We start from the raw sequence: 19,442 nt of genomic DNA, 5'->3' as shown, positions 1-19,442 counted from the left end.
GATACAATGAAAAATAACTTAGTCCAATCTTGCATGATCCTTCTTCCAGGAAGTCTTTGCTCACATCTTGTTCTTTGAAGGAAACCTTTGAAGCCCTCACCTTTGAAGCCTGGGAGCGCTTTATTTGAATCTCTCTCATGATACGTCCTATTCTACCTTGTCTATATCTAGAAACAATTATCTTGGCATTACTTTTTGAGGTCCAGAATTCACTGTTGTCTCTTTTTGAATGTCTATCATGTAGGTGTCTGATAAACATTTGCTGTGTTAGGTATGATGTAAATATCCACAGCAGTGTAACAAGTGGCATCTGTACAGAACTAGGTGTGAGGGGTTGAGAGCTGTTTTTTGGTAGAGTGGGGAAGTTGTGTGGAGCTTCAGGAAATTAAGAAGCAGCAACATATGTATATTCCCTAAGTTCTGACAATGGGTACCAGTGTGGCAGAAGAATTATCCTGAAGAATCTTGGGAAGTGACATTTCTAACCCTAGATTGGCATGGGCAGAGGTACCGGTAGTGCCTGCCTTGACCACGTCCAATGCGTTGTGCAGGAAGGCTGAAATTTGCCTATGGAATACTTCTGTTGCTGAAGAGAACTGAACCCAGTGGAATCAATTTCAAGGAGGAAAGTCTTACAACGAGAATAGTTTCAAATGTGAAACGGCATGGTCGGGGAAAAATAAGTTCACGTTTGTGTGGTGCTCTTCTGGCTTTCACTGTGCAGAATGCATTTCACTCGGCAAGAGTGTAGGATTATGTGATTTATGAAACTATCCCTTTCCTCTAGGAGCATAAGTGATGATTTTTGTGGTTAGTGGTGATGAGCAATTAGCTGAGGAAAGGTGACTCCTGCTCCAAGCTTGCTTCTATTCCTGCCTGGTTGTTGGCCCAAGTCTAGGTCCTTGAAGTTTGAAGAAGCCCGTGTAGAGTCATGTCTTTGGAAGTCTAACTGAGCAGCTTTCACAGGAGCTGCTACCAGCCTGATTAGCTTAGCAGCATTTTCTCTTTTTCTAGCTCAAAAAAAAAAATTGAAACCAGGACTGAGTCTGATAAAAAATTTTGGAAAATAGGAAGAGATATTATGCCTCCTTCCTTCCAGTATCGATTACCATGGAGCTTTGTGGTAAGCATCTTGGATGTTATTCCATCTTGGCACCCAGACGAGGCTAGTACTTCCCTTGTTTTTAAAGTCGTAAAGTAAGTACAGGAAGATGAAAAAAATAAGTACATTTTGTTCTGATAAAATAAGGAAACCACCTTCTCCTAGCATCCAAGTGAAGCTAACGCCTTAAAGGAAGGTTAAGGGTCCAAGGGATTCCTGAAACCATAAGAAAATATGGTGATAAATTTGATGCCTCCTACTAAAGGTATAAGCTTCCCAGAACAGTGTTTTATAGGCACTCTGTAATGATGCCCACCAACCAAAATGAAGTTTATTGATATACCAGATGTTGTTTACTACACCAAGAACAAGGCACAGCTTCTGCCTTTGAGGTGTTTATAGTCTAGTGGGGAAGACATACAAGCTAACATGGCAATTTTAACATTAATGGTGATAAGTGCTGTGATAATCGTAAGTGTCCCGGGCTCTTTGGAGTATGAGGGAGCAACACACAAGTGCTAGAGGTTAGGGGAAATCTTTGGGGAAGTGATATTTGTTTTGAGCCTTGGAGGATGAGTAGTATGAACAAGGAGATGTAAGGAGTCTCCAGGGGACAGTTGGAAAGGGACAGTTTTATAGACAAAGGCCTAGAGGCAAGAGATTGTGGCCTGTTGTATTATTTCACAAAGGTTTGGGAGAGGGAGTTGAAGATAGGGGGAAGGTAGAAATAAGGCTGGAGATGGAGACAGAGGCCAGATCATAAAGCGCCTTGTAAAGCAGTTTTAGAGCTTGGAATTAGTCCTAATGGTGGTAGGGAAGATGGAATGTGAAAGAAAGCTGGCAAAGTAGCCCGTGTGGAGAGAGGAATAACTGAAGACTGTCTGAGATATGCAAGATACAAAGCTTACATTAAACAACTCAGGGAGAAAGCAAGTTAGGCTAGAAAAGATATTTGAAGCTCAGCTTATGTTTCCTTGTGCCTGAGACTTTGGTCCCTTAAGACATTTCTCAGTTTAGATCCTCGATTAGGCAGAGCTGTGGAGCTTGTCAAAACTATAACCAGCCATGCCCCCAGTAAATATCTCCTACGATAAGCCAAAGAACATTTGGAAAAGCTTTTCAGATATGTGAAGAATTTGATCATGCACACACACAGGAGCTTTAAGCTGTGGAGAAAGGTGGGTAAAGATGAAGGGAAGGCGATCGTCTCTGCCATTGCAGTGCCTTCTCATCCAGCACCTTCCAGTCATACTCACTGGCATACCTCAGAGATGACTTATGTAATTGCTAGCATGTGTAGCTCAATCAGGGACTTTAAATGTAAGTACTTTCATGTGTTCCCCTGTGCCTTTTTCCATGGAAGTAGAGTGTCCAAGATCGTGACGATTTTCTTTTTGATTCATGAAGCAAAATAGAACCTAGCATGTGTCATAGCCATAGCTGACCTCATTGCCAACAAGACCAAAAAGATATCGTAAAGACACGGAAGCACTTCAAAGTCACAAGTCCAAATTTAGGAAGAGCAGAGGAGCATTGCTGTGATTCTTATTCAAACATCCAATAAAAAACTTTATTTTCCTGACACTTTGGAATTTCAACTGAAAGTGATGATTGGGATATATAATGTACTTTTGTTTACCATATCTTGTAGGAAGCTGGAACAGAAAAGAGTGTTTTCCCCTTGCCTGAACCACAAGATTTCTTTCTGGCCTCCCAAGTCAAGTTTGAAGACCTCATAAAAGACTTGAGAAAACTGAAGAGGCAACTAGAAGGTAATAGGAACTGTTCTGTTATTATGATAATAGCTAAAATTACTTTAAAAAATGTTTAAAGGGCTTATTTATGTCTGGCTCATGGAGTAGGATTAGTGCAGAGTTCACTTATCGTACACTACAGCCCTTGTGAAACTTTCCATCTCTACGCACTGTTCAGAGGCACTGTATTTACACATTGCTCTCTCTCATTAGTGTTGATTATTTGCTTATATCAACGTCTTGTTATATCTACATTTTCTAACATTTAATAGTTATACATAACATATAACCCTTTAATAAGAATAGCAGCAGCTATTCATTGGGAGCTTACTGTTGTCTCATATAATTGTTAAAACAACCCTAAAAAGCAAGAACTACACTAGCCCCATTTTACAGATGAGAAAAATGAGGGTTAGAGAAGTTATATTCACACAACCAGGCAGATTTACTGAGTTCTAATCAAGCCTGTCCAAGTAGAACTCACACATTTTCTTAGCTAGTTTACTCTGCTGCTTTAGAGATATATGTCACAGACGCACATGCACACGTCCCTGTATGTTTGGTTTATGTGCATGAGTCTAATAATGTTGGTAAACCCCACAGTAAACATCCTATTTTAGTTTAATTTACATTTTTAATTATTCAAAACAAAATGCTGAAAGCCCCTTTTTGGCTTTTTTAAAAGGTGAAAATATGTCTCACTTGGGCAGGAATTTTCCTTTGGCATTTGTAGCATCTTGTGTTTTCACTGTGGAGACATCTCCTTGTCCAAGAATATAAATACTTGCCCTGGAGCTTGTATAACTCCAATTGAAGAGCTCTACGGAGGATTTAGGGAGCGTGTTAATGTGGAAATGGAGCCTGGAGTGCCAAAAGGAGAGCTTGAGGAAATGAAGAGCTTCAACCAGGAATATTTTTACACTAAGACATAAAATAAACATTTTAAAAATGTTTATTGTGAAAGAGTACTCAGAAACCTAAGTCTTAGGCTGAGAACAGCTTGGAAATGGAAGTAAAGTGGGAAAGATCTGCTCCTGGTGGCAGGGAGAGCCATTTATTTTTACTCTAGGCATAAAACTTGCTTAAAAAGGATAGTGGTTACAAGTGAATATTTTTACCTTGTATATTATTTTTAAAGAAACATGTATAGTTTTCTCTCTCATTGATGTGGTTGAAAGAGTGAGTTCAACCAAACGGATGCTTCCTTTAGGGATGTAATATGTGAACTTATGGTCATTTTTTTCTCTTTTCTAAAGCATTGGCAGTTGTATCTTTATCTAAGATGGGGAGCTTGGTTCATATTGTTATAAAGCAGAGTAAGCCATCACCTAGCACTTTTTTCTGTCCCTCTCTGATGACAGAATTAGGGCCCAGACCAGTCCTCAGGGTGGCGGCAAGGGTTGCAACAGCAGAGGAAGACCCAAGCTTGTTTCCTCCTTCCCAAATGCCCATTCCTTCTCATCTCTTGGCTGCTTGTAAAACCCCTGGCCCGACCTCGCTTGTAGTCTTTTAAGCAGAAACCTGATCTCTGTTTGCTCTTTCCCCTTCTCCTCCCAGAGGCGGCCTGCCCTGGACATCCTTGTGAGTGTGATGATAAGTAGCAAGAGGATAAGAAGAGTGAACGTGGAGGACAGTAGAGAGGCAGGGCTTCCCCCAGAGCTTCTCGCTTTGCTACACCTTATTTTGTCTAAGGAGGCTCTTAAGTGTCGTTCCTGATCCCTCAGTACTCAACTGACACTTTCCTCAGCCAATTAAAAAAAAAAAACACAAGAGCTTCTGAAGCTGGTGGAGCTACTTTAGGAAAGAAGCCTGAACATCGCCTTAGCTGTTTCTCTGCTTTGTACTGCGCTTCACCAACAGACGTGAAGCACCACAGAGGCAAATGAGGAAATGACTCCCCTCACCCCACACACATTGAATATTTAAACAAAAATGCCCTGCTAATCTTTAGAGATGCCAGTGTTTTCAACACATGAAAGGTACCCAGTAAATATTTAAAGAAAATACAGACCATGGGTTCTCTAATGAATTTCTTTTCCTTCTAAATACCATCTGGCAAGATGGCCAGCATCGTGGCGGTCCGTTTCATCTCGCGTCTCCATTCAGGTTTCACCTCCTTCTCCATAAGGCCTCGGTGTGAGCCGAGATTGAATGTTTAATTGAAGAGGACATAATTTTCACACATACAGCAAAGATTTGATGAGGCTTTGAGGTTTATTGTAGCCATTAAAATGTCGTAGCTGCTGGCAAAATCCCAGAAAATGTCTAAAGCTAAACCAGATGTGATTAGCAAATTTCAAGAAGTATCAGGCCCTAGTTCTCCAGGCAGGCACAGCCCTGTAAAAGAGAAATTTTTTTGATTATCATTAACCACACCTTAACAATAGGGTATGAATTAACCTGTGGTGGCTAGCCATACTAATGTCACCTGTTTAAGTAGAGATTGTCAATAAGCACCTTTCAGAGAGACAAGAACTTTGAATAGCATTTTTATGCAAGTAAACATAGCGAGGAATTGATAATAGTATCAACTACAACTTATTGTCTGATTATTATCTATCGGGTGCTTTACATATATCATCCCTTTTACTCCTACAGTGACCCTGTGAAGCAGATGTTATTTTTGACCTCTCACAAGATGAGATGGCTGAAGTTTATGGTGTTCAAGTAGCTTGCCAATATTTCACAGGTGATGATGTAGCCACATTTTGAAATGAGATGTGACTTCAAGGCATGTGTTCAGTCCCATGACATATCCTGCCTCTGGCTCAGAAGTCTCCATATTTGATCGGTGATCAGAACAGAAAAACACGTATTTAAAGCATGAAGCCTCATGAAGAGATAAGTGACAGAGAGTTACTGAACCCATGTGCCTGAGTACACACACATGTGCACATGTTCCCAGAACCACATAAGTGGAATCTCAAATCAGAGACACGGTAAAGAACTTACCTGCGATTGGGGACAGGGAGGGGGAAGAAGTACAGGCTAGCTGGGTTATCAAATAGACACACAGATATTACATTATATAACATTACATAGGATTAAGAACTTGGGCTTTGGAATCAGGTGTGTACTTTTTACTGGTTTGATGAAAGCAAGGTCATGTCAGGTAACATAATCATAAAAAATATTCATTTTCTTACCTGTAAAATGGTACAGTTATAGTACCTGCATCATAGGAAATCATGGATGCGTGGTTCTGTAGTGAGGAAAGCTTCAGTAAAGTCGATTAGGAGAGTATACCTTTTATTGGAAAATGTATAACCTGTATAATCAGCCTGTGTTGTTGAGGGACCAGCAAGCTGTGTTTGTGAAGTATCTAATTCCCAAGTACTTGTGCTTTCTTCTTTACATTGTAAAAACAGAACCAAGTTCTTGGTGCTTGGGAACATGTTCTATATTTTGTTCACTGTATCCCTTAATCAGACAATTTTAATTTCCCTGATACTATGACGTTAATAAGGAATAGTTGAGAGAACACAAACAACAGCAATAGTTACTTTATTTCTTATTTCTCGACCTTGTTTGCTGGCTAGAACTCTCAGGTCATTCTTTATAAACCCATATGTGGTAGGCAGAATAATGACCTCCAAACACATCCAAACCCTAATCCCTAGAATCTGTGAACGTGTTACCTTACATGGCAAAAAGGGACTTTGCCGATGTTGAGATGGGCAGATTATCCTGGACTGTCCAAGTGGGTCTAATCTAATCACACGAATCTTCAAAAGCCAAAGACTTTCCCTGGCTGTGATCAGAGGGAGATATAACTACAGAAGAATGATCAGAGAGATGCAATGTCACTGGCTTTGAACATGCAGGAAGTGGGCAATGAGCCAAAGAATGTGGAAAGCCTCTAGAACTGGAAAAGGCAAGGAGCAGATTCTCCCTAGAGCCTCTAGAAGGGAATACAGCTCTGTCAACACCTTGGTTTTAGCCCCATGAGACCCATGTCAGACTTCTAATATATAGAACTATAAGATGACACATTTGTGTTGCTGTAAGCCATTTAAGTTTATGCTAATTTGTTACAGTAGAACTTGGAAAGTAGCACACCATGCGATGGGTCCTTTCTGATTGTGCCAGTTAATACCAGCCATACATATGTGTATGCATGCGCACACACAGCATTGCTGAGACCACAGATGTAGGATTTCCTGAGTAGTGGCACCTACCAATAGTGTATGAAATGCGAGTTGGTGCCCTCTAAAAAAGATCTGTGGTCAAATAAATATGGAAATGCTCTAAACTAAAATAATATTCAAAGTGTACATGATTGCACATTACTAAAGACTATGGGAAGTCTTATAGTTAAAAAAAAAAAGGTTTAACCCTATTTAAAACAGCATTTCCCAACTTAAAGCATGAAACATTAGTTTTCTTTTTTTTTCTTTCATTGGATACTTAGTAATATTTCACAGAACGTAAATTGTGTGAAATACAGTTTATGAAGAAAGGATGTTGATATTACTATCAACACAGTTGTTGTTTAAATAATCATTACTGGGTGACCTTGATAGGAGGAGATGGGATAAACAGTTATGGCCTTTGCCCTTTAATATTGCTCTTAATACTGCCTTGGCTAGCCGTCCTTACTGAGTTTGTTATCCATGTAAACAAATAGAGTAGGTCAAATCCTGTCAGATATCTTACTGCCTGAAAGCTAAAATAAATAACACTAGTGATATTTAAAATTATTCTAGTGTCACTTCCCCCAGATACACATTTGTTTGATATGGTCTTGCGACAGTATTTTATTATAAAAAATTCATTCTAGCTATGAAAGTAGGAAAGCTAAATTAATTTTTTTACTGGAAAGTGAGGCAGAAATTCTTCAGGCAGGTATTGAAAAGTCAGCATATTCTGGAAAATTTATCTAAGAATAAAAATTAACTGCACTTAGTAGCTAACAGTAGTTACTCAGTACCCCCTATTATTAAGGTTGAGATATTTGATGAACTAGCTGTAGACTAAATCTTGCCTTGAAAATGAGGCACTATTGGCCCTGTTATTATATATTTAAATTGGGAAAAGGTAATTAGTAGTTAACCCTCAGTGTAAGATATTCAGACTTGTTTGAGAATGTTGGCTCAGATGTAAGTTTTTATGTTTTGAGATGATTCTGATGAGGTCTTTTTCTCTAAATATCTAATACTATATATATTTGAACATGTTCTTATGTACTGTTTAGAAATATTTGGGAATACAGTTATATGGTTTTGTGAAGGCAAAATTCTGTTGACCTTTCTGATATCTGCTATCACTCTATTAATGTTTGCTCTATAAATATTTATCCTAAAATATTAATTCATTTAAGGCCTCACTAAATGAGATGCTGTATGAAATGCATAATCCAAACATTTAATAGATATTATTAGAATCTTCATCCTAATTTTGAAGAGTAGTAATATTCCTAGACAAATTTCATATTGAAATGGAGGTACATCTGTCACCTCCCTAGGCATTTTAAATCTCCATGTTCTGATTTCATGGAGTGACCGGACTAGTCCAGAACCATCCAGATGAACCTCTCTTGTGTACAAGGCTAATACTTGAACATTCTACCTCAAAATCTAAACAAGAAGACATAGATTCGTACATATATGAAACCAATAGTTCAAGAGAAGTTTCTTTTTTGTAGACTTTCTAAACCGTAGTCAGTATGTCTTCCAAACAAAGTTGGCAAATTGAATACATTCGTTTAACTCCACTACCTTCCAAAGACCTGCCCCCCCCAAAAATAATTAAATAGCCTCATGGTATTTAAATTGTACTTTAGCATGGGCTTGGGCAGAGACTGGTATAGTAGAAATAGTTTAATTATTCAACTATGTATATGTAATCTTTACAAGTAAAATTAAGTGTAAAAACATAAGTTACAGTCTACTCTCAATTACAAGTAGGTAGATTAGTGAGGTCAAAGGTTAGCCATAATTTTTATGAAGTTAATATTTGTAACATGAATCACTATGAGTTAGCTAAACTATTTACATGATGGTAAACGTTTCCTGTTTAAAACTACATGGTAAGCAATAAACTAGCTATTGTTTCTCCTGCAAGGTGGAAACAATCCCCTCCTTAGCCATTTAGCTCATCTACCTTAATGAACAAGTGAAGTGTCTGGGCAAATAAATTGGTGAGATAATATCGGGGAGGCTCTGAAGGGCGAGGGCACGTGAGGCAGGTTTGAGTGTGAGCACTGATGACATGGGGAAGGGGAGCTGCCCATGGAAGTCAGTATCCCTAGTGACTGAGGGAGGGCAGGGGTCTGCTTAGCAGAGACAAGGCTACATGTCACCTGGCGCTTATCTTGACCAATTTTGTTTTCATTTTGCTTTTGGGTTATGTGTAGTGTCCTTTCCTCTTCTTATGACTGCAGTTAATCAAGAGTTGACTGCAAGAAGGAAGGAGGAATGCTAATAGCTGGTACTGCTGATCTACTAATGGATATGCAAGTTTGTGTCGTTGTGGGAAGGGGATAGGCTCTGTCCCTGCTCCTCTGTCCGGTTTTTAATGCAAGTTTGCTTCCTCTTTGCTTCTGGCTTTCTGACACCCGTATTGGCTCCTCCTGGGCCAGGAATCAATGTGTATCAGTCAGTCTGTACTGTTGAGCTTGAAACAGAATTTAAGAAATTAAATTCTTAGAAATCAAAGGAGACTATTTAAAGGTCTATAATGGCTGTTCCTTATCCTTAGGGTTGCCAAATTTATTACTAAATTCGTTAAATAAGATACAGGAGGCCAGTAATATTTGAATTTCATATAATGAGGATTTTTAAGTATAAGTGTGTCTAAAATATTGCACAGGATGTGCTTATACTAAAAAAATTTCTTCCTTGTTTATCTCAAATTCAAATTTAACTTAGTGTACTGTTTTTTATTTGGCAAGTCAGTAGAAAATTTAAAAGTAATAATAAAACCAACCAAAAGTTGGTTCACTTTTTGTTATCATGCACTGACTGGCAATTCTAAACAATGCCCATGATAGAATTCTCCTCCTTGCCAGTGTGGGCAGTGGACACAGAGTCAGTAAATATGTTTAAGGATGTGGTGTGTGTTCATTTCCACCATCACTAATGACAGCACTGACCATTTAATGAACAGGTACTCAAGACCAACAAATTTGCTGACATCATTTCCATTTCTTAAAAGTACTTCGAAGTAAGTATTACCACCTGCATTGTAACAGTAAGGAAGTGGAAGCAACTTTGCTACTACTGGCAAAGCTGAGGTTTGAAGCAGATGTATCTGTTCTTAAAGCTTGTGCCCTTTCCCCTGTGCCACGCTTTGCTCTTTTATGGTTTACATACCCGCCCCACAAACACTAATGATATGATCTAGAATGATAACGTTTGAAGAGTAAGCCCCACTTAGTTCTCTAGTTCATCTTCTGAAGGGACTATGGATAATGCTTGGATTGAATTCAAACTTTTTCTTGTCTCTACCCATAAGCACTCAACTGATCTACCTATTGTAATCTTTATCCTTCTACCTCCTGCCTGTCCATCTTTTTCGGTTTCTCTGACTCCCTCTCTTTCTTTGTCTGACAATGACCCTAGCCTATGTTTTATCCCTTTATGGCACAAAGGATAAGCACACTAGTCTGACATGGTTAGCCAGACTAATAGCAGATGACTGAATAGCCACCCCTAAGGAAGCTGCAAGGTTGTGACTCGTTTGTTATCTCTTTCATTTGTGGAAATTACATGTAGTGGGATTCTGACATAGATGATAAGATAAGAGAACTTTCCAGGATTTGTCAAGTCACACCGCAGAGCAGACTGTTCTGCTTGTGCTTGGGACCAGCCCTGACTATGCAGGATAAATGACCTTGACCACCTGGTATTACCAAGTGGTTTTCTCTCCATGAGCGTGTAAGTGCTCCTTGGAAGGGGGATGGGGGGAGACAAAAACTAGATCTCATCACGAGAGTGAATGTTTTCTTTAATTACTCATTTGAACACGGTCCATGAGCAGTATGACTCTCATCAGGGGGTGAAATCACTTTGGAAACCTTTTGGAGGACTTCAGAGAAAAGATGGTTGATTGAACACTCAATGTAGGACTAAACACACACATAGAATTTCAGTTACTCTTGAAAATTACTACAACAATAGCAGAGTGCTTTAAAAGCAGAAACTGAAAAGCACAGAGAACATGAGAGAGAATCACAAAATTTCTGAAGCTCAAAAAACAGATGGAACAAGTAGTAAATGAATTAGCCAAGCAATAAAACTGAATTCTAATCCAGGAGTGGAGAAAGGTGAAACCCAATCCAATTTTTACTGTAAGATTTATACACACCACAAATTCATGCACAAATTCATATAAATGTATACCTAAATAAAAAGTCATACATATTTATACATAAATAAATCAATTAAATCATTCAGGAAAATTTCCTAAGATGATGGACACGGGCTCCTAATTTTAAAAGGCCCAAATAGATCCCAGGATAGTACATTAAAACAGATTTATACTATTATTAGAACATTTCAGAACACTCAGGACAAAAAGCAAAGCTTACCCATTTCTAGAAGGGGTGAGGTGGGCAAGTGGAATGTGGGAATAGCTTACACAAAGGAGAATCGGGAAGCAGAATTACTTCAGACTTTTCAACAGCATCACTAAGAGCTATAAATGGATCCAAATTCTAAGGAAATTTATTCATAGTCCAGAATCTTATATCCACCAAACTCTCAAATAGTTTTATTCTGAGGACAGATTAAAAATGTTTTGAAGGCTGGATGCGGTGGCTCACGCCTGTAATCCTAGCACTCTGGGAGGCCGAGGCGGGTGGATTGTTTGAGCTCAAGAGTTCGAGCCCAGCCTGAGCAAGAGCGAGACCAAAAATAGAAAGAAATTAGCTGGCCAACTAAAAATATATATAGAAAAAATTAGCCAGGCATGGTGGTACGTGCCTGTAGTCCCAGATACTTGGGAGGCTGAGGCAGGAGGATCATTTGAGCCCAGGAGTTTGAAGTTGCTGTGAGTAGGCTGATGCCACGCCACTCTAGCCCAGGCAACAGAGTGAGATTCTGTCTCAAATAAAAAAATATATATATTTTGAGACATATACGTTCTCAAAACCTTACCCCCCATGCAGTCACCTTCAGGATGCTGCCAGAGAATGTGTTTTACCATTAAAAAGGAAGACACAGGTTACAGGAAATAAAAATCCAGTGGAGAAGGAAGGTGGAAGGGGTATCCAGGATAGAGAAGGATCCCAGGATGACAGCCAGGCATGGATTTCAGATTAGATTAGATCCAAAGAATCATGGAGAAGATTCTTAAAGAATATGAAACTAATGCATCTGATATATCTGAATGTTTTGACAGAGATGTATACAACTGCCAACAATTTGGGGGTTCATCTAATGATAAGCTAATGGAAAACAAAACAAATTAGAAAAAAAATTATCAATTCTTGAGAGTGGGAGTGGGGGAATGTACAGGAAAAGTGAAATAATCAGATTTTACATGTATCAGCTGGGATTGGAAGTTGTTTTTGCAAAGTCATGATAACATCCACACTGAATACTAGTTTAACCAAGTCCTGCTAGTGCGATATTGGAATGATAGAAGGGAAGAGGTGGGAGTGGAGGAAAGAGCTACATCATTTATAGTCCATAAAGACAAAAATAAAAAAATACCAATAGAAGCTTTTTAGAGACACACAATTAAGTACCAAAATAATCAGGTAAAATTGGTAAAAAGGTAGCCTTTGGGGAGGAAGAAATGGGGAAATTGGTGGGATATGGATAGGGAACTACTGCTTTTAGAGTGCATAGAATACATTTATTCTTTAAGTTATATATGCATGTATAACTTTACTAAATATTAAAAAAAAAACACCAAATAACAATAAAACAAAACATTTTTAAATGGTAGTTAAGTTTCAATGGCAGAGGTTGGTGTGTTGAAAGTAGTGCCAGATTGAGATTTAGTAGGTACAAGTTTTCAAATTTAGCTCCGTTACTTACTAACCACATGGTAAGCCATGAAACTTTGACAAATTACTTAATATCCATGAACCTCAACGGAAAAAGTGGAAATGATCATACTTCTCTACCCTCTCCAGCTCAAAGGGTTATTAGAAGGGTCAGATGAGGTGATGTATGAGGAAGTCCTTCAGAAGGTGTTGGAGGTAGTAAGTATAAAATGTCTGATTTGAATCAAAAGTATAGTTTATTATATCTCAAATAAGAACCAGTATAGTTAATGAAAGTATGTGCTAAACTATTGACAGTTTTGCCATCTTAATGGTAGCTTGTTTATGCCAGCGGTGAAGAAGCCTAGAGAGTGAGTGGTGATGAAATCATGAAAGGCATTTTCCATAGCTTGTTGCGAATTGAATATTTCTTCTTGCAAGAAGTGGTCCAAAGCCTGGAAGAAGTGGTAGTCAATTGGTGGAAGGTCTGGTGTATACAGTGGATGACAGAGTTTCCAAGGCCAGCTTCTATAGTTTGAGCAGCATTGTTTGTGTGACATGAGGTTGAACATTGTCTTGCAAGAGGATTGACCTGTCTCTATTGACTAATCTCGGCTGCTTAATCACAAGCATCCTCATCATTTCATCCAACTGGTTGCAGTAGACATCTGCTGTAATCAATTGACCAGGCATCATGAAGATATAGTGGATAATATCAGTGCTGGACCATCAAACAGACATCATTAGCTTTTTTTGATTAATATTCAATTTTGGATTGTGTTTCAGCACTTCATCTTTGTCCAATCATTGTGCCGAATGCTTGCGATTGTCAAAAAGAATCCATTTTCATCACACCTGACAACACAGTATAGAAATGGTTCACGTTTATGTCATGACAGCAAAGAAAGGCAAGCTTAGAGATGATTTCTCTTCTGACACTCATTTAATTCATGTGGAAACCATCTATCCAGCTTCTTTACCTTGCCGATTTGTTTCAAATGGTCCAATATTGTTGGAATAGTAATGTCAAACCTTGCTGTTAATTCACATGTAGGTTGAGATGGATTTGCTTCTACTATAGGTTTCAGCTTATCATTATCCACCTTGGTCTCAGGTCATCCATGTGGCTCATTTTCAAGATTAAAATCACCAGAATGAATCTTCTCAAACCATCGACGTACTTTGCATTCATTAGCCACATCCTTCCCAAACACTTTGTTGGTATTTTGAGATGTCTGCACTGTGTTATTTCCACGACAGAACTCATATTCGAAAATAATGTAAATTTTTGACTTATCCATGGTTTCACAAAAATTGCTCTAAAAAAAAATTGAAAGATAATCACAAGGCAAAACGTGCATTTGCAAGACTGAGAATGTACCTTCACAATAAACATAAGACAAGAAGTGTCAAAGTGAAACGTCAGTGATATCAACCGTCTAACTTAGTACTTAAGGAAATTGGACATTTTATAATTAATAACCTAATATTTAAACTCATCCAGAAGCCACATTGTCTGCAGCTTTCCCAGTACATGCTGGTGTGTCCTAGAAAGGAGAGGGGGAATTGATCCATTTAGGACAAGCCTGGCTAATTTAGCACCTTTTAGGAAGCTGCAGAAGACGTGACTTGAATGATGGTTGACTGTACCTGATTTATTAGCTCTTTCCTTCTTTGCAGCCCATTTGTCCACAGCACTAGTTTACTAAGTCTGAACTCTGGTACGAGACTGGATACATTAGCCAGAGTCCTAACCACGTTGCCATGGTGTTAAAAATATTTAGTTTTGCAAGCAAAGTTTTAGAAATAATAAAAAAAACCTTTGATATGATTTATTTTTGTAAAATGATTTCAACAAAACAGACCTAAGGAACTGGGATAAGTATTTCAGAAAGGCGGTGGGTGTAAAATGTTGATCAGCATGGTGACTTTTGATGCAAAGCATCCAATTAAATGCGGCATGGTGGCTAAAGGTCACACATTTCCCAAATGGAATGCCTTCAAAGACAAGTTGTACAGAAAGGAGAGAGGATATGGAAACTGAAATTTGATTCATCCATTTAATTAATGGAAGAAGTTTGTGTTTCCCTTTGAAGCCGTGATTGTGACATCTCTAGGTGGGAAGGATGAGTTGTGTTGCCCTGGTTTCCTCCTCTTGGTTCGTACCCTCTATTTCTACCCTCTATTTATAAATCATCGTAGTTAATAGAATTTAGTTTGTTGTTTTTTCTTCTTTGACAAGAAACATAGACTATGAAAATAAAAGTTACTATCATAGAAAAGTCTGAATCAGAAGTCCTGAATTCAAATCCTTGCTTCACAAGCTGTGTAACCCTTAGCAAATCATTTCATCCCCTACATCTCAACATCCCCTTCATCTCAACATCCCCTTCATCTCAACATCCCCTTCATCTCAACATCCTTGTATATAAATGCTGGTATCACAACTTGCTCCACTGATTGTTTGTGAGGATTTACCAGGAACATACAAAGGAAATCCCTTTGCATAGCATAAGCAGCGTGTATGGTACTTACTCATTATTCCCCAGTGACCTCGTATCGGGCATCCAGTCCATCAGCAAGCCCTGCTATAACCGTACCTTCAAAACGTATCTGGAATCAGCTCATTGCTCCCCATGTCCACGCTGCATTTCTAGTCCAAGCCACCACCTTAACAACAGGCCCCCAACAGGTTTTCCTGCTTCCACTCTTGCCCATTCTTTAATCCCATCTCCACCTGCCACATGGGTCACAACACTTTGTTGTTTTGTATTCCTTCCTCTTGGCATCAAATCCAACCTCATATTCATGCCCTACAAGCTCTACATGATTTTGCCCACTTGTTCCTTTCCAGTCTCATCTCATGCCATCCATCCCCTCCTGCCCACTAAACTCCAGCCACACAGGCCTTCTTTGTGTGTCAACCCCGCGAGCTTGTTTCTGCTTTAGGGCCCTCTGTCTAGAATGCCCTTCTCCCAGATGTTCCCATGCCTTAAGCCTTCCCTGCCCACCCAGTCAGCAGCCTCTTCGAATAGGCACTCTCTACAACAGCCTTCTATCTTGATATAGCTATTATTTTCTCCTTATTTATAAATTTTCTCTCTTCCTCCAGTAGCTCCATGAAGGCAGATATCTAATATGAAATTTTTAGTGTTGATATTCACTGTGCTAAATATTGGGGCCTGCCACATAGTTGCTATTCAGTCAGTATTTGCTGAGTGAGTGAGTGAATGAACAAATGAATAAATGGCAGAAATGGCCCAGCTTTAGCTAATTGCTGACTTTGCTACTGGAGAGAAATTAGATTGCTTCCTTATGGCCAAAGATGTCAAAGGAGCATCAGTGAGTAGAAGCTTCAGAGAGACAGATTTTAAAGCTGTCTGAAGGGAAAACTGATGGCCTTGAGCAGCAGTGGGTTCCTCACCATGGCTTGCTAGAAGACTGTCTTATGGTTGGTGGGTAGTAGGTTAAGTGCCATTAGAAGGGTAGTTTGCTAGGTGATTTTGAAGGTACATTCCAACTGTTGAGCTTCTAAGATGATGATTATTACTGTGCTATTTCAGAGCATTCTACAGTTCTCCTTATTCATTAAGGGCTATTGGATTTCTCCCTAGACTTAATTACAACAACTAAAAATCTCAGGAATTCTGACCATTAACAGGATATAAAAGTCAACTGTAAAATTATATCAGGCTTGGATCTCAGGTATTCTCTTTGTAAATGACTCTGAAAGATCTGATGTTGAATTAATCCATGCTTCAGAAATTCTTATGTTGATACCATCTATCTTTATAGAGCAGAGCTCTTATCCAGTGTGGTGGGTTAATGGAAAAAAATTGGCCAAAATCAGGAATCATGGAATGTGATCCTTATATCCCTTCATAGTTTAAAACAAGTTAAATATGACATCATTTGTCTGTCTTCTGATGCAGGGATGAGGCCTTTTCTTGAATTATGAATCTGTTGAATGGAGTCCTGTAGATCTTTTCTGCATACTCCATATCCATAATAGATCATTTAATTATTCTTTTAAAATTGTCTTGCCTACCCCTTTTTAAAAATAAACTTTTATTTTTATCTTGGAATAATTTTAAATTTACAGAAAAGTTGCAAAGATAGCATAGAGTTCTCACTTATCTCTTACCTAGTTTCTCCATTGTTAACATCTTACATTGCTGTGATGTATTTGTCAAAACTAAGAAACTGGCATTGATATATTTTTATTCACTGAACTCTAGTTTTTATTTGGATTTCACCAGTTTTTCCATTCACATCCTCTTTCTATCCCAAGATCTATCCTGAGTACCACACTGCATTTAATTGCCGTGTCTTTGCTGTTTCCACTGGTCTCGTGTACCTACATTTAAGAGCAGTATTGTAGCTTCTTTCATTTAAATTTATAGAAATAGTACTCTCTCACAGTCTTATACCTATACTCTATGCCCAAGTAATTAAATTAAATAATTGCAATAAAAGGAACAACTGGCATATAAATGGTTTTGGAAACAACACAACTGCTCTTGATAAGGATTCTACTCAGCAGTGGGAAGAATGAATCAAGTAGGAGGAATGGAAAGTATCGTTAATTTGGCAAGTTCATTAACAGTGTCTTTTATGTTTCCCATTTAAAAAAACTAAAAAGGTATTGATGTGGTTACAGTGGTGATATTTTACCTGTGCAGAGAGCTTCATCCTTTGAAGTGAGCAGGGCGGGCATGTACAGCTGAGAACACAATCTCTGAGATAGGAAGCAGCGTGCCCATGATCTACGCCCGACCCAGCCAGACATAGAACTTGCATCTTTTGATCGCCAAGCCAGCGCTCAAGCTCCGGTGTCAGAAACTTGTATCAGGTCAAAACATTTTCTTCACAGAAGTAGATTTGTGAGTAGTTTTGTGAATATCAAAATATTTTTTTGCTCAAGTACATTGTGTACCTTGGACGCCATGGAAGAGTTACAATCCACAAATGGATTCTTTGCATGTCAGATGACCAAGTTAGTGAAGTTAGGAGACCTCTTTAGGCCCAGCAAAGGGGACTGAAGTTTTTGCCAGTGTTCTCATCTCTCCCAGATTTCTTAGCCTCAGTGTGGCTCTTAGGTGGATAGGGGCCATGGACTGTGACTCTACCTTTTTAGGTACCCATGGAAAGATCAATAACCCACCTAGGAATTGGCAGGCTTGGTTCAGGTCTTTGCTGTGCCTCGTAATAACCCAACTGCCTGATAGATCTTCTGTTTCCCCACTTAAAATGAAGGGATCCCAGCGCTGGCATTTGTCAATTTATTTATTTATTTTTTAGCTTACATTTGCTTAGTTCCTTGCAGTTTACAAAGCACTTTCTTAGATATTCCACATTTTTTCTAGAACTTCCCTGTAGACGTTGAGGGTAGGAGGCAAGATAGCACTGGGCCAGGGTGTCCAATACCCATGGGTTTAGATTCTGACTCAGCCACTTACTGTTGGTGTGACTTTACTCATCCTCACCTAGAAATAGGGATAGTAGCAGGACCAAGCTCGTAGGGTTCTTGTGAAAATGAAATGAGATAGTACACTCAAAGCAGGCTGAGATCTCAGACAGTCTTGGTCATGTAAGGGCCATTTGCTTTTGATCATACAGGTTGAGAACTTGGTATACTTTTCAGGGAATTATTGGATGCAGAGATAAATGGCGATATGTCTAAGTCACAGTGGATGACCAGGCACCACTGGACTAGTAACTTTCCTTGTGCCATAATATACAGAAAGGGGAAAAGCCCAAGGAAAATCTATAATGGCTGATGTACCAAAACTGCTTATTTGATTGTTTTTTTTAAACTTTTTCTAGACCATTTGGATGGTCTTTAAAAACATCATCAAATTGGGTATCAAAAAAAAAATCTGCAGAATATAAGACAGACCTTGTTTGACCTTTTCAGTCAGTTCATTGGTTCAGCAAATATTTATCCTTAGCACCGAGTTAACTTGCTAATTTTAAATAAACTCACCGAAATATCAAGTCATTTATAAACACATTTTAAGAGCAAATATTATCCCCTTTTTCTAGGGGAGAAATTTATTTCTACTTGCTTTTCTGATTTCTCTTCTGCTCCAGGAACAGGGATTTGACTGTCCCTAAGAACAGTGATTAAACTTGTTGGTCTGATAGGGGTGGACAGGTACATAGAGTTTGCCCTCCAGCTGTTCTGCAGATTTACAAAAACATTTGCAAAGCCCTTTCTGATGGTGATCCTGTAAAGAGAATCAACAAATACTTGCTAGCTCCAGATTCAAGGCACTATATACCTTAGAATTATGAGCAAATGCCCAATACTAAAATTTATGTGAAACTATATACAAATACCTACTATTTTTCAATCTAAAACATACTTCCCCCAAACTACCCACTCCAAAATTCAGTGCTTTAAGATGGAGCTGACTTTTAAAACTGATGTGTACATTTAATGGACAATTTTTCTTCTTTAAAGCTAATATAAAATTAATTGTGAATCAGAATCAATGTCATGTTTGTCAATGAGATAGGGTAAAAATAAAAAGGCAGCTAATCTGTTAGGAATAATTGAACTATCAAGCAGTTTGCTTGGTCATATCACAAGTATCTAACTCATCCTAAGACAGAGACAAATTCCTAGGGTTCCCCAGGCCCTCAGGAG

General features: G+C 38.7%; 1 protein-coding gene across 2 annotated transcripts in view; it reads left to right on the top strand.

Annotated features, from left to right (window-relative positions):
* The window catches only part of FMN1 (formin 1), a 353,923-nt gene that overhangs the window by 229,574 nt on the left and 104,907 nt on the right, over positions 1-19,442 (top strand). For both annotated transcript variants that reach the window (XM_069462066.1, XM_069462074.1), the window contains one exon: positions 2,754-2,874. In XM_069462066.1, coding sequence (XP_069318167.1) covers positions 2,754-2,874 — 121 coding nt within the window. The remainder of the gene's footprint in view (positions 1-2,753; positions 2,875-19,442) is intronic.

Source organism: Eulemur rufifrons, chromosome 2, assembly GCF_041146395.1.
Source record: "Eulemur rufifrons isolate Redbay chromosome 2, OSU_ERuf_1, whole genome shotgun sequence".
In the NCBI taxonomy this organism is placed as follows: domain Eukaryota; kingdom Metazoa; phylum Chordata; class Mammalia; order Primates; family Lemuridae; genus Eulemur; species Eulemur rufifrons.
Note: the sequence above shows the minus strand (reverse complement) of the source record. Positions and strands in the feature narration are given on the sequence as shown.